At 34.9% G+C, this 13,098-nt stretch overlaps 1 protein-coding gene across 1 annotated transcript; it reads right to left on the minus strand.

Annotated features, from left to right (window-relative positions):
- Window positions 1-3,931: 3,931 nt before the first annotated feature.
- Window positions 3,932-10,268, minus strand: LOC128207124 (uncharacterized). Its single transcript, XM_052909890.1, has 3 exons — window positions 10,072-10,268; window positions 5,191-5,369; window positions 3,932-4,920 (listed from the first exon to the last, which is right to left on the minus strand). Exons 1-3 carry the CDS (start codon window positions 10,113-10,115, stop codon window positions 4,757-4,759), a joined length of 387 nt encoding a protein of 128 aa, XP_052765850.1. The 5' UTR covers window positions 10,116-10,268; the 3' UTR covers window positions 3,932-4,756.
- Between the last annotated feature and the right edge of the window lie 2,830 nt (window positions 10,269-13,098).

Raw genomic sequence — 13,098 nt, forward strand, 5'->3', positions numbered from 1 at the left:
GTTGTGCCCTTAGCTTATAAAACACCACTTAGCCTGAAAAAAAACTTAAATTAAATTCTTAATTTCAAATATTTTGACACATACATTATAAATATAAACGACCACAGATACACGCCTGAATTTATCAAAGGTTTAAGAACCCTATATACAATACTGTGAAATTGTTGAAGTTGATTGACCGAGATGGGCTCGAAACATGGCGGCATGCTCAGATCGGATGCAGATTGAGTACCACTCTGCCCGGAGGATGGGGACATTCACTGACTGAAAGAACATGAACAAAGTCTCTGACTGGAATATGATGTTCTGTTCTGATTGGAAAATTGTTACATACTCCGACTTGAAGTCGATGGTGACAGGCTCTGACCGGAAGTCGATTGGGAAATACTCTGAATTGAAAAGAAGGTGGAGACATGTTTTGGCTTGAACCCGAAATAGACCATGAAGAAGACCCTCCACTACCGCCAGCAGTCATTACTTGGTGAGATGAACTTGACTTTTATCATGGAAGGAGGAGACTTGGATCACCGTTATTTTACTGAGCGAATTAAAAGAGTTATGATTAAAGCTGCCGCCTAAGTTGTTGTGACCGAGGCTGCTACTACCCAAATACTTCCACCAGCAGCCTGGTAACACTGGTAAATAATTACCTCGTAAGTAAAACCACCGGTAAATTCCGTGGTAATATTACCATGGCGGTAAATACGTTGTATAAAAGAAATTACCAAGGCGGTAAATTTACCAGGGTAAATTTTACCTAAATGTCCCATAATGCAATAGAGTGACGTCATTTTCCCGTACAGCTGTCAGATTGGAGGTATCTTTTTCATATAAATATGAACGTCAACATTCCATTTTTATAAAAACAAATCTAAAAGTCAGGTTTAATGACAAAATTTATTAAATCGGTCCAACAAGTTACTTGGTAAATATTCAACAAAACAGTACAAAATTACAAAGTATTTATAAGCTACTCCCGTGGCTGATCAATAAAACACATGCAACACTTCAAGGGGTAGGTTTATTCTGAATTCAGGGGTGTTACTCTTTACTTCATACAAAACGGTCAACGAATACCGCAGGAAAATGCGAACATTATTGCAATGATATGCAAGTCATAATGACACAATATATCTGAATAATTTAAAAACAGAAATTAACTGACAAGAAACTATACTTGCTTAGACAAAATACAAAATATATCTTTGAAGGAAACTTAATGGCATCGTCCGCTTTTCTCACGCTGACACATAAGGAATTTATAGTCAGTTTCAACTTGTCATAGAAATGATGCACTGACTTTCATAGAATTGATTCTCATTCAAGTGATCAATAATTCATAATTTAATCTAATATGTACCATTGTTTCAATATTCCTTGTATTTCTTAATTAAAGCTGGGAGCCCATTATTATATTTTAAACTGAATTATTGCTGAAATTAAGAATATATGTTAGCAAACACCACTGATTCTTTTAGTGTCAATACAGACACATATTAAAAGTGTACTAAGTATTGATCTTTTCTATATCTCCTATGTGAAATGTCATTTCTTGAAGAATTCCATTTATAAAATGCTGCCTCCAACCACTTTGCAAATTCATAATATTATTAAACTACATGCGACATTTGTATAATATATCAGTTATGTTTATTATTAATTACCAAATGATCTTGAATCTTTTTCTTTGATCTTGTTTGTAGCATATATATATTTGTATAATTATGTTCCTACCCATAGGCTTGCAGTAGCCTCAACTTGGCACTAAAAGTGCAATCAAATATAATTAATTTAATGAAATTATTTTTAGTGTCTGCTTATTTATATCATCATTGTTTCTGTTTATATTAGAATGAAACATGATCTCTTCAGTTATATTCAGCACTATTATGATATTTTTAACGATTTAAAAACTAAGCTGTCCCATTGTTGATGTCAAATTTAAATGTTAGAAATACTTACTCATACAGTCACCATATTTCCATTTTACAGGAGCATTAAGTCAATATACAAGGAGTGTAACATTTATTTTCTATTTTTATTAAACTATAAATGGTCTTAAATTCAAAATCAAATTCAATTCTTACGTAGATACCAATAACCAGAATTAGCAATGTTAAACAGCATATAATACACTAGCCACTCCATGAAGTTCATTCTGTGATGTTTTTTGACAGCACATTTGTCCTATAACCTTGGTGCTCCACTGGTAGCAATCTAAAGAAAAGCAAAATTATTTTGTTATCATTAAAATTATAAGTTGTCTGTGAAATTCAGCTTCATATCTTAAATGGCTGATTAATGAATATTGGGCGCGGATATGGAAATATGCCTTTTTTTTGGGGGGGGGGCGGTGGCTGAGTCCCGGGTGACGGCGTTCCCTAGAGGCCAACGTTTCTATAATTGTGAAAGGTAAGTTAACAAGAGCGTCGGTAAGAGATGATGGCTTTCAAAATAAACAAACCAGTTATCAATATTTTACTTTCACTAAAATGACAGTACTGTATACTGATAATTTACAGAATTACAGAAGACAAAATCAACTTAACATTACCTCACTGCTCTTGGTGTCTTTAATCATGTGCCTGTTATATGTTCTAACATCACACTGGCTCTGCTGGCTTTCGCTGATGAAAAACCTAAAATGATTATTTTTATTCGTTATCACAATCATGAAATTGTTTTGTACAATTGAACATAAACATGTTTATCACAGAACTGTATATGTAACAGTATATTTATATACATTTTAACAAACTCAAAATATCATACTTGTGTATGTTGTCATACCACAGCTGTTGCTTTTGTCAAATACATAGTAAACCTTTATATTATCAATGCACTACACAGTATTTGGTTAGCAATCCTCCAATTGTGTGCCTCTACATATTAAAGAAAACTGTAGAAATAGACTATAGACTGAGGTATTTTTCATAGAAAATGACGTCATTAAGCTGTCATTTATTGTTCAATGTTTACAGGCGGTACAATTTGATTGTAAATATTTGTCTGCGAAATACTTAAAATATGTGCAAAGTGGGATACATTTCAACAAAGTAAGGTCGAGACCTGCATTCAAGTGTTGGTCTTGAACCATTTCAGTGAACTTTGAAAGATTTTTGAATTATTTAAACGCGAAACAAGTAAAATACATTCTTAAACTTCAGATTTCTTGTGTCACTGTGTTTGTCATGAAATTTGTTCGTTGGAATATTTATAATGCATTTATTTGTTCACACATTGGTTATTGGCGATTTCTTACCTCTGTATTCCTGTATTCTATTGATATGGACGTAATGGAACAGTTTTCTAAGCACGAAGTTTCAGTTTGTCTTTAAAATCGACAAAATGGGTTGTGAATCGAGCGTTTGTTTATGTCTGGTCGGCCATCTTGATTCTGGTAACTGAGATGGTAAATCAATTTACCCACCTCTTGGTGGAGGGTAAATATTACCGCGGTAAATAGCTTGGTAAAATCTTAATTTTGTTTTATACAATTGATTACCGCCAATTTACCCGGAAAATTACCGCCGGTAAAATATTACCCTGGGTAAATCTGTTTATACAATTGGCTGTTGAAGTCATTCCCTATTGCGTTTTACTGGTGCGGGAAACATACAGTTTGAATCACGATACACGAACTCTTGTTTTTCTACATCACTTTTTCCTTATTTCTCTCAGACTTAGTGAACCGAATACCATATCTTTAAATTGACTTTCGTCCTTTGTGTCACAATATTTAAGCTTTTAACTCTGCAACCAGTAAACAGAACGAGACGGATGCAGATTACAGGCATTTGTTAAAATAATGTAATCATTAAAATATACGTAAAAAGGTAAAATAATGGTGTACAATTTTATTTCTCTTTAAAATATACCTTTTCAATGATTCAAAGAAAATATATAGAACTATTCATCTGTGTTATACACCTTTGATATTGTTTCTTAAAATTGAAGAATCACGGTTAACGTTAAAAAGCTTTGAAACAAGTGTAGAATATAATTTACAAAACATTATGAGTCCACAAAGCAAGAAAACTGGTATTGACGTTAAGGAAATAGTGCAAAATTAAACTTATTTATTATGCTCGGAACACCAACCATGCTTTATAAAGTGTACCAGTACAAGATTCAGAGATATATTATTTTGACAGAATAACATATTAATTCTTTTAAATTCATTCTTTAATAGCCAACGATGTTTTTTACGCATATTACAGTGCTCTACTCATTAAACTTTAAAAAAAATAATGATTACTATTATATTAAATGAAATACTGAGGTGAAAAGAGAAGTGAAAACATATGCGAGTACTTCCTATGAAAGATATGCGTGAACGGTAGGTATGGCCGACGAATCATCCGTATTGAGCATTACTATAAAAGGAAATCAGCCCTAGTTGTAATTTCCCACAGAAGCGGACTTACTCATGTGTATCACCGCTATGCATTTTACCTTTAATTGTAATCAATTTAATTCTACAAAGCTTAACCGTCGGTAAGAGCTCATTGACATGGGATAAATTTTGTCCTGCAACCGTAAATGTCCAGATGAAAGCCTGCCTTAAAGCATATGTAGTTAAGTAACCATGTCCGTTTAATAGGTATGTTATGCATTTCCTGCATGATTGGTCGGTAAGTTATTGCTAGATGTACGATCGTAATGAAGATGCACATGTTCTCACTTCTGTTACCACCACAAAAAATGATCAGAAAGTTAACGATTTTGAATGCTTTAACGTTAATAACAATTTATTCTAAATGTCGACGACTGTTACATATGACGTTGGGCCCTGCATTCCCGAGTTGTTGACAACGGTAATTCCCGGGGTCATATGTCCGGTTTGTAGGGGCGGCTGAGCTTGGTATTGCTGCTGGCCGTAAGGTACTTGTCCAGTCTGGGCACCGTATGTCATCCGGTCTATAAAATCAAAGAATTATAGTCACGATTTACCAAAGAAATGTTCTTTCAAATTAACATTTTTCAAAAGACGTATTATATAAGACCATGTGGTCAGTAAAAGGACTAAACCAGCATGTATTTTATTAGTAACATCACAATCACATCAAAAACAGTAATATGATAAATCAACCAAATGAAATTCAAAGTTCCATTCAAGGCAATTAACAAACAGCAATGCAACACTTAATAACTTGTCAGAATAGCTGACTTGAAAAAGAAAAGTCATACTCATGATGTAAGGACCGTTAACTGCCGTAGTGATGGTTTGTCCTCGTTTCCCGCGTGACTTTTGCATACAGCAGACACAGCAGACGATGATACTGATAACGATGCCGACCAGAATAACACAGCCGACAACAAAGCCGATGATTGGTCCGATATGAACAACCGAGTATGCGTCACTATAACTAAAATCGACAGACCGAATAAAAAAAAAAACAATTGCAAATGAAAGACAACTCCATCATACCTAGATTATTTTATTTTACACAAACGAATTACGCTATTTTTAAACAAGAAGTCAAGTGTTGTTTATATAAATTTGATGCCGAAATTGTCGTAAATGTGGTTGAATTCGCTTTTACTTAAAATGCAGTATCACTATGATCTTATGACAGGTTGGTCTCAATTCATATGAGTGTTATATTCTAACGACAGAGACACGTGATGTCTCAAGTGATCCATAGTCAAGACCAAACAAGGATATGGATGTCTCACGTGATCCATAGTGCTCATCGGGTTGATTGTGAAATCGAATGACCATCACTGACAAACGCCTAATCGAAACCGATTAAAGACTTTCCTCGAGTATGTGAACTCGTCGTGCGACGATCAGTCGATAGTTAAAACTTGACCTTTGGGTTTGCTGAAGTCAGTGACCACATTTAAGTAACTAGTGAGAATCTGCCTCAATGTTGTATCAATTTGTATTTGATATATATTCGTGCTGTTGATTTACATTAGAATGTGTCTTTCAAGTTTCTAGTCAAACCATCAGAGCATTAATATAATAATATTATTTATAATAATAATAATAATAATAATAATAATAATAATAATAATAATAATAATAATAATAATAATAATAATAATATAAGAAAGCAGTTACCAACCGAGTACTATTACTACTACTACTACTACTACTACTACTACTACTACTACTACTACTACTACTACTACTACTACTACTACTACTACTACTACTACTACTACTACTACTACTACTACTACTACTACTACTACTACTACTACTACTAGTACTACTATTACTACTACTACTACTACTACTACTACTACTACTACTACTACTACTACTACTACTACTACTACTACTAGTACTACTACTACTACTACTACTAATAATAATAATAATAATAATAATACAGCAGTTACCTACTAACTTAAAAATAATATTCACAACTGTGACCATCGCACCCTGGCAAAAAAAACGATATGACCCTTGATATAAAGCCTTCAAGTTGTCGAATACAAAAATGCACTGGGAGCACCAAAAGGCGAATTAAAGGTGGTGCAAAATACACCAACTCGGAAGCGCCTATTCACTGAAACATGCATTATGTCTTAATAAAAGCGTGGTTATACCATGTGAGACCATTAGGTACATTCCATATTTATAGGTTTGAAGCGCATTGGGTCGAAAATTTTAAAAACAGGCTAAACATGCTGGATGTACTTGATCTACTTTTTATTGTTAACGTTTTCACCGCCCTCGTTCACTGGATATGTTCAGTTTTCAAAATACATAGTTGTAAAGGTCAACAATTTTCTATTCATCTTTAAAAAATAATTTATTACCTTTAGACAATTAGATCCTTTCATTAGACCTAAAAATGTAATTTTGCGCTGAGAATTTAACAAAAGTATTCTTTTAAAAAAAGTTTCGTCCGCCATGTTCAGATCTGAAAAACCAATGCGCGAATAGCGCAACCCAGTAATCCATTGAAAACAGACAGTGGAAATTATTTTTTGTTTCAAATTCACTGCATTGAAACGCAGAAAAGATTACGGGGTATAATACCAAAACGATAAGATTTGCACATATACTGGCCTGGGTATCAAAGTAGTCGATAATTAAAATATTAAGGAACAGTAATAAACTAACTGTAAGTTTTACATAGATCCAACAGCATTTGATTGGAAAGACCGGAATACTATGAATAACTTAATATCTAAATGTAAAGAGTGTGGCCTAAATCCTAAATGTTTGTTACAATAGAAATATTAGGGTTCATCTAGTCCAAAGAAGTAGACATTAATTTATTACAAACAATTGCTACAAGTTAATATAAAAAAACACCTAATGCAGCAGTTAATATGGGAACTAGGAAGTAGAATTTCATATATCAATCGATATGAAACAACTGCTAAATACTTTCCGAGTAATTACCAAATAATTAAAACTCTGTATAACCTAACAATTGACGATTGCAATAAAGGATATAGACACTTGGTTTCCAATGTTAAAAGCTCTAAAATAAATATGGTTATGATATGTTTTTTTGATATACCCAATATTGTAATTGTTAATACATTTATAATATAATAAAGTATAAAATAGTAGCTACATTCACAGAGCAATGGTACATACATACATACATACATACATACATACATACATACATACATACATACATACATACATACATACATACATACACACACACACACACACACACACACACACACACACACACACACACACACACACACACACACACACACACACACACACACACACACACACACACACACACACACACACACACACACACACACACACACACACACACACACACACACACACACACACACACACACACACACACACACACACACACACACACACACACACACACACACACACACACACACACACACACACACACACACACACACACACACACACACACACACACACACACACACACACACACACACACACACACACACACACACACACACACACACACACACACACACACACACACACACACACACACACACACACACACACACACACACACACACACACACACACACACACACACACACACACACACACACACACACACACACACACACACACACACACACACACACACACACACACACACACACACACACACACACACACACACACACACACACACACACACACACACACACACACACACACACACACACACACACACACACACACACACACACACACACACACACACACACACACACACACACACACACACACACACACACACACACACACACACACACACACACACACACACACACACACACACACACACACACACACACACACACACACACACACACACACACACACACACACACACACACACACACACACACACACACACACACACACACACACACACACACACACACACACACACACACACACACACACACACACACACACACACACACACACACACACACACACACACACACACACACACACACACACACACACACACACACACACACACACACACACACACACACACACACACACACACACACACACACACACACACACACACCCACCCACCCACCCACCCACCCACCCACCCACCCACCCACCCACCCACCCACGCACGCACGCACGCACGCACGCACGCACGCACGCACGCACGCACGCACGCACGCACGCACGCACGCACGCACGCACGCACGCACGCACGCACGCACCCACACACACACACACACACACATACATACATACATACACGCATACACGCATTCACACATACATACATACAAACATACACGCATAAAATATGGTGGCATATAACTGCCGTAAGATAACCTGTTTACGTTCGCGAATTGTTTCGTGTTAATATCAATTTAATAATTATACCGTGTGTCTGTATCTTGTAGCTTTACGTGCCTTTTATGTAAATCATGAACTATATTATATGTTTGGACAAGTCAAAAAAATGTTTTGTTCATATACACATTTTGACAATATACTGCTGTATAAGTCTTAATACACTGTTTTCTCTCCTACTCTGCTCTGTTCTTATAAACATTATTGAAACCAATTATTGTTAAATTGTGAAAGGAACGTTTATATTTTTTCAAATATTTCATTTTTATTATATTTGTATAAGCATTTTATTACCCTTCAAAACAGATTTGTCGAACAAAATAAATATACTTACCCCCCTTGAACGTACAGTGATTGTTCAAGTGTTCACTTAACACTGGGGTTTTAAACTAGTCCATATGCCCATAGCTTCACACTTTTTCCAAAGTTGTTTATCAATGATTACTCTTTATAAAGTTGTATTCATACTTTAGGAAAGTGAGATCCAGTGTGTACGCATACATAGAATAATTATGACAGCGTGTTGCCTATAACACCCAGTATTGTGTCATTGACATTTTAAAAAGCACTTTCGGTATAGTTCAGCCTTGTAGTTTATCTAAAACAATTAAGGTCCTCGCCTATTTGCCCCGCATGAAGCTACGCCAAAGCAATCGCCTCACTTATCCGGGAGGTAAGTTTGTTTGTGAAAAGCATTGAAACAAATTACAATGTAGTTTAGACCGCATGAATTGCGTAGCCATTTCTAACAAACGAATGATTTGTTTTCTAAAAGTCCAAAATGTATGATTCATTTGAGGAAACAGGTCATCCTGGATAACAATTCTTGGTGTCTGCTTTTGAACATTTATAACTCAATTTCAATTAGCTCTATAGGTAAAACTATATTTCCCGGAGTACCTAACCTCGCCATCTAGAATAAAGCCAAAAGTGGCATCCAACGTACCAAAATTAAGTGTTGAAGAAGGGGGGGCTGGAATTACATCCAGACAAATTGTTGGCTAAATGGTTATGTCTACTATCCGATAAAACTGCATTTAAAAAAAAAACAAACGCTGAGCCACAATTTCTTACAAGAATTATTGAACAAGTACACAGAACTACTTTTACATTTTCGTATTCACTCTCAATGTTAAATTGTGAAGATTTGAATAAAAAATATCTTATATACAAATATCAAGTCAAATATTCATGACAACTTTATACATGTTAATATACAAATAATACGAATTTCTTACCAAATGGAAGCACAAAGCGTTAAAACAAATAAAATATCAGCCATCTTGTTATCCGATTATGAAATTGGCATTCATCACTGTATGTGTATTATACGGGTACTGTAATGACTCAATCTATCTTATCTAAGCTTTCGAAACTTCCTGATTATAAGGGTGTAAAGTAATTGTTTTAAACATTCTAAATGCCAAGGTCGAATCGCGTTAATGTCTTGATATAGAAAAACAATAGGTTTGAATATGTATATCAGGATGAGAACGTCAATTTGTGCCCCAAAATATCAAACGACCACGTTGAGTTCTTTCAGAGGTTTAATAATAAGCTGCTGTTAAAAGTGTGTTTGGGTTACATTAGCTCATAACTCATTTTTTGGATTTCAATCATTGCCATTATATAATGTTTAGAATACAACCTTTGGTTTTAGCCAATGATGTGGGAGATGCAATATATTTAAGTACTTAAGTATTTAAGAATATCATTTGTCGTACGTTTCAGTGTACTGAAACTCATCCGATACATACATACCGTGCCCGATTTGGAGTTGACAATGTGTCAACCAATACAGATTTACTTTTGCCATAACTATTACATAACCCACCTGAATCTGAGTTTGTTGGATAATTGTGAATACTAAAGTCCTGCCAAAATTATTACCATTATACGTTTATGGTTCGCTAACTGGCGCTGGGTCCTCCGTTGTTGGTTCGTTGGACTTTTGACAATCGCAAGTACACACTCCTCGTTAGTTTCATTGCAGTTGATCTATCGTTCACAAGTGCTGCATGAATAATCCCCTTGCTTATGACTATTGAAATGTAGTTGGGTTATAAGAAGCATTAAATAGGTCTAAAGACAAATGGCAAACAACCATGTGATTAACCCTTGATAGTATGCAATATAATTCATGCTCTAACCTTATAGAGGATTGAACGTTGCTTGTGTCACAGTTATCGGTATACCCCGTGAATAAGTGGCTTTTATATCACAAAAGACGTCGCAATAGTAAAATTATGTCATATGACGTTGATTGATTCTAATGTAATGTAACCATTTTTCTTTAATCACCTTCTAATTTTAAAACCTGCAAGCAATACATACCGTATTCCAGCAATTAAATACGGCTGTTAGCAAGTTATATCATGTCATTACAAACTTCGTTGCTCGATTTTAAAATGACTTCATAAAAAAGATCGTGCGTCATTTAAAGAAGACTGTGTGTGATAGCGTGCCTTTAATTGATTCAAATACGTAATGTATATAATGCTATAGCTATTAGTGCATTACGTAACTGGCTTCATGATTGTTTTGCTTTTACTTCCTTTATGATTGTCGTTGAGTGCAATTTTACAATCAAACACATTTAAATGAACGTACAAAAGTTAAACAATGGTGTAATATTTTATTATTCAAAAGTGTTAAATGATTTTTTCATTTTATATTTTGTTAAAAGTTCAATGATTCTAAGTAAATAATAGAACTATCCACCCGTGTTACATGCTAATGGTGTTGTTGTTTAAATTGTTGACTCTCGGAAAACGTTTTCAAATTTTAAATAAGTTTTCATTATAGAATATAGTTACAAAATATTTTAAGTCCGCGGAGCAAGAAAACTGATACACTATTGTCAGTTTTGGATGGAATTGTAACATTAAACATTTATAAGGCAAAGAACTCTGACCATGGTTGATAAAGTGTACCAGTACATGACTCAAATATCTTAAAATAATTGAGACATAAGAACAAATTGATTCTTCTGGAGTCTTTAAAGATAAGGGTAAAGGATGTCTTTTTTGCACCTTACTCTTATGTACTTATTCAACCATTGCAAAAATGCATGACATATATTATATTAAATGTGAAAAGAGGGGTGAATACAAATACGTGTGTTTATTATTTAATATATGCGATGCGCCCAATGTCATAAACGGTAGCTTTGGTCAACAAATCAACCTTCATTGGTCGTTACCATCAAAGTGGTTATTCTAGCTTTTCTTAGGAGAAACATGAAATATCATTTTTTGCTTAAATCAATTGGATTTTAACTGAATTTGAGAGTTATGTATGGTTACCATATACGTGAAACGCTAGGAATGGCATTTTACAGTGTGAAATTTGCCTTAAAAGGAAATTAATAGTTTGTCTATAAATCAGAAATTGGCTGTTCACACTGGTGTGTCAGGTTGTTTAACAGGATATGAACAAATGAGTCGTGGTAATAATACATCACATTTGTTAAAGATAGCTAATATTTCTTAAACCGTAAATGATCTAATCATTATCCGAATTTAATGTTTGTCTCTACCTCAATGCGACCATTAAAGTATTAGTTGAAGTTATCCTAACCATCCCAATAACCGGCTTTTACGTTCGAATGAGATGCTTCCTTTTCTCTGGACCGTTAAATATATGTTGGTCAAGTTGAATTGTTAAAGATGATTATCAACTAATATCATGGATAATCAATACTTTTTAGTACCATTTTAAAAGGATTCTCTGGGCTACTTCGAGTTTATTTCATTAGACAAGCTCAGCAACATCAGATAAGTCTCTTTCAGTCAATTCCCTATAAAAACAACAAAAACAGTGTCCGAAATACAGAGTAAACTGTTTGGAAAATTTAAATATTAATCAAAAGCAATTATAATTTGCGACCACTTCTTCATAAGGCTTAACTTCTCTGTGTTGTTATGGAGTGGAGTTCTCGAGGCCATATTCCCGATTTTAAGGGATGGACTATTAAAATAACTTGCTCCCCCTATTTCATAAGGCGGTGGCTTCCCAATGCTGTTTCTGACGTCAATGTTCGGCTGCTTATTCACGACCTGAATGGGTGGCTCGTTAGAATAGTAAGCCCCCAATAAATCGTATGGTGGTAGATCCTGCATTCTGATGTCAGTTCTAAGGACAGAGCCGGATATTCTCTGAAGAGGCCAGGCTTGGTAAGTCTGCTGACCGTTGGGCCCTTGGTAAACTTGGTCTGAAAAACATCCTCAGAGAATCATATAACAACATTTCTCATACAAGGCAAA

Source organism: Mya arenaria, chromosome 11 (genome assembly GCF_026914265.1).
Source record: "Mya arenaria isolate MELC-2E11 chromosome 11, ASM2691426v1".
NCBI lineage: Eukaryota > Metazoa > Mollusca > Bivalvia > Myida > Myidae > Mya > Mya arenaria.

What these genes read in the sequence shown, in the direction of transcription:
- LOC128207124 (XM_052909890.1), bottom strand. Translation starts at nt 10,115, where the DNA reads ATGGCTGATATTTTATTTGTTTTAACGCTTTGTGCTTCCATTTG. An exon ending in ACGCTTTGTGCTTCCATTTG is followed by an intron (nt 5,370 to 10,071) that starts GTAAGAAATTCG and finishes TGTCGATTTTAG; the next exon opens with TTATAGTGACGCATACTCGG. An exon ending in TAACGGTCCTTACATCATGA is followed by an intron (nt 4,921 to 5,190) that starts GTATGACTTTTC and finishes TTGATTTTATAG; the next exon opens with ACCGGATGACATACGGTGCC.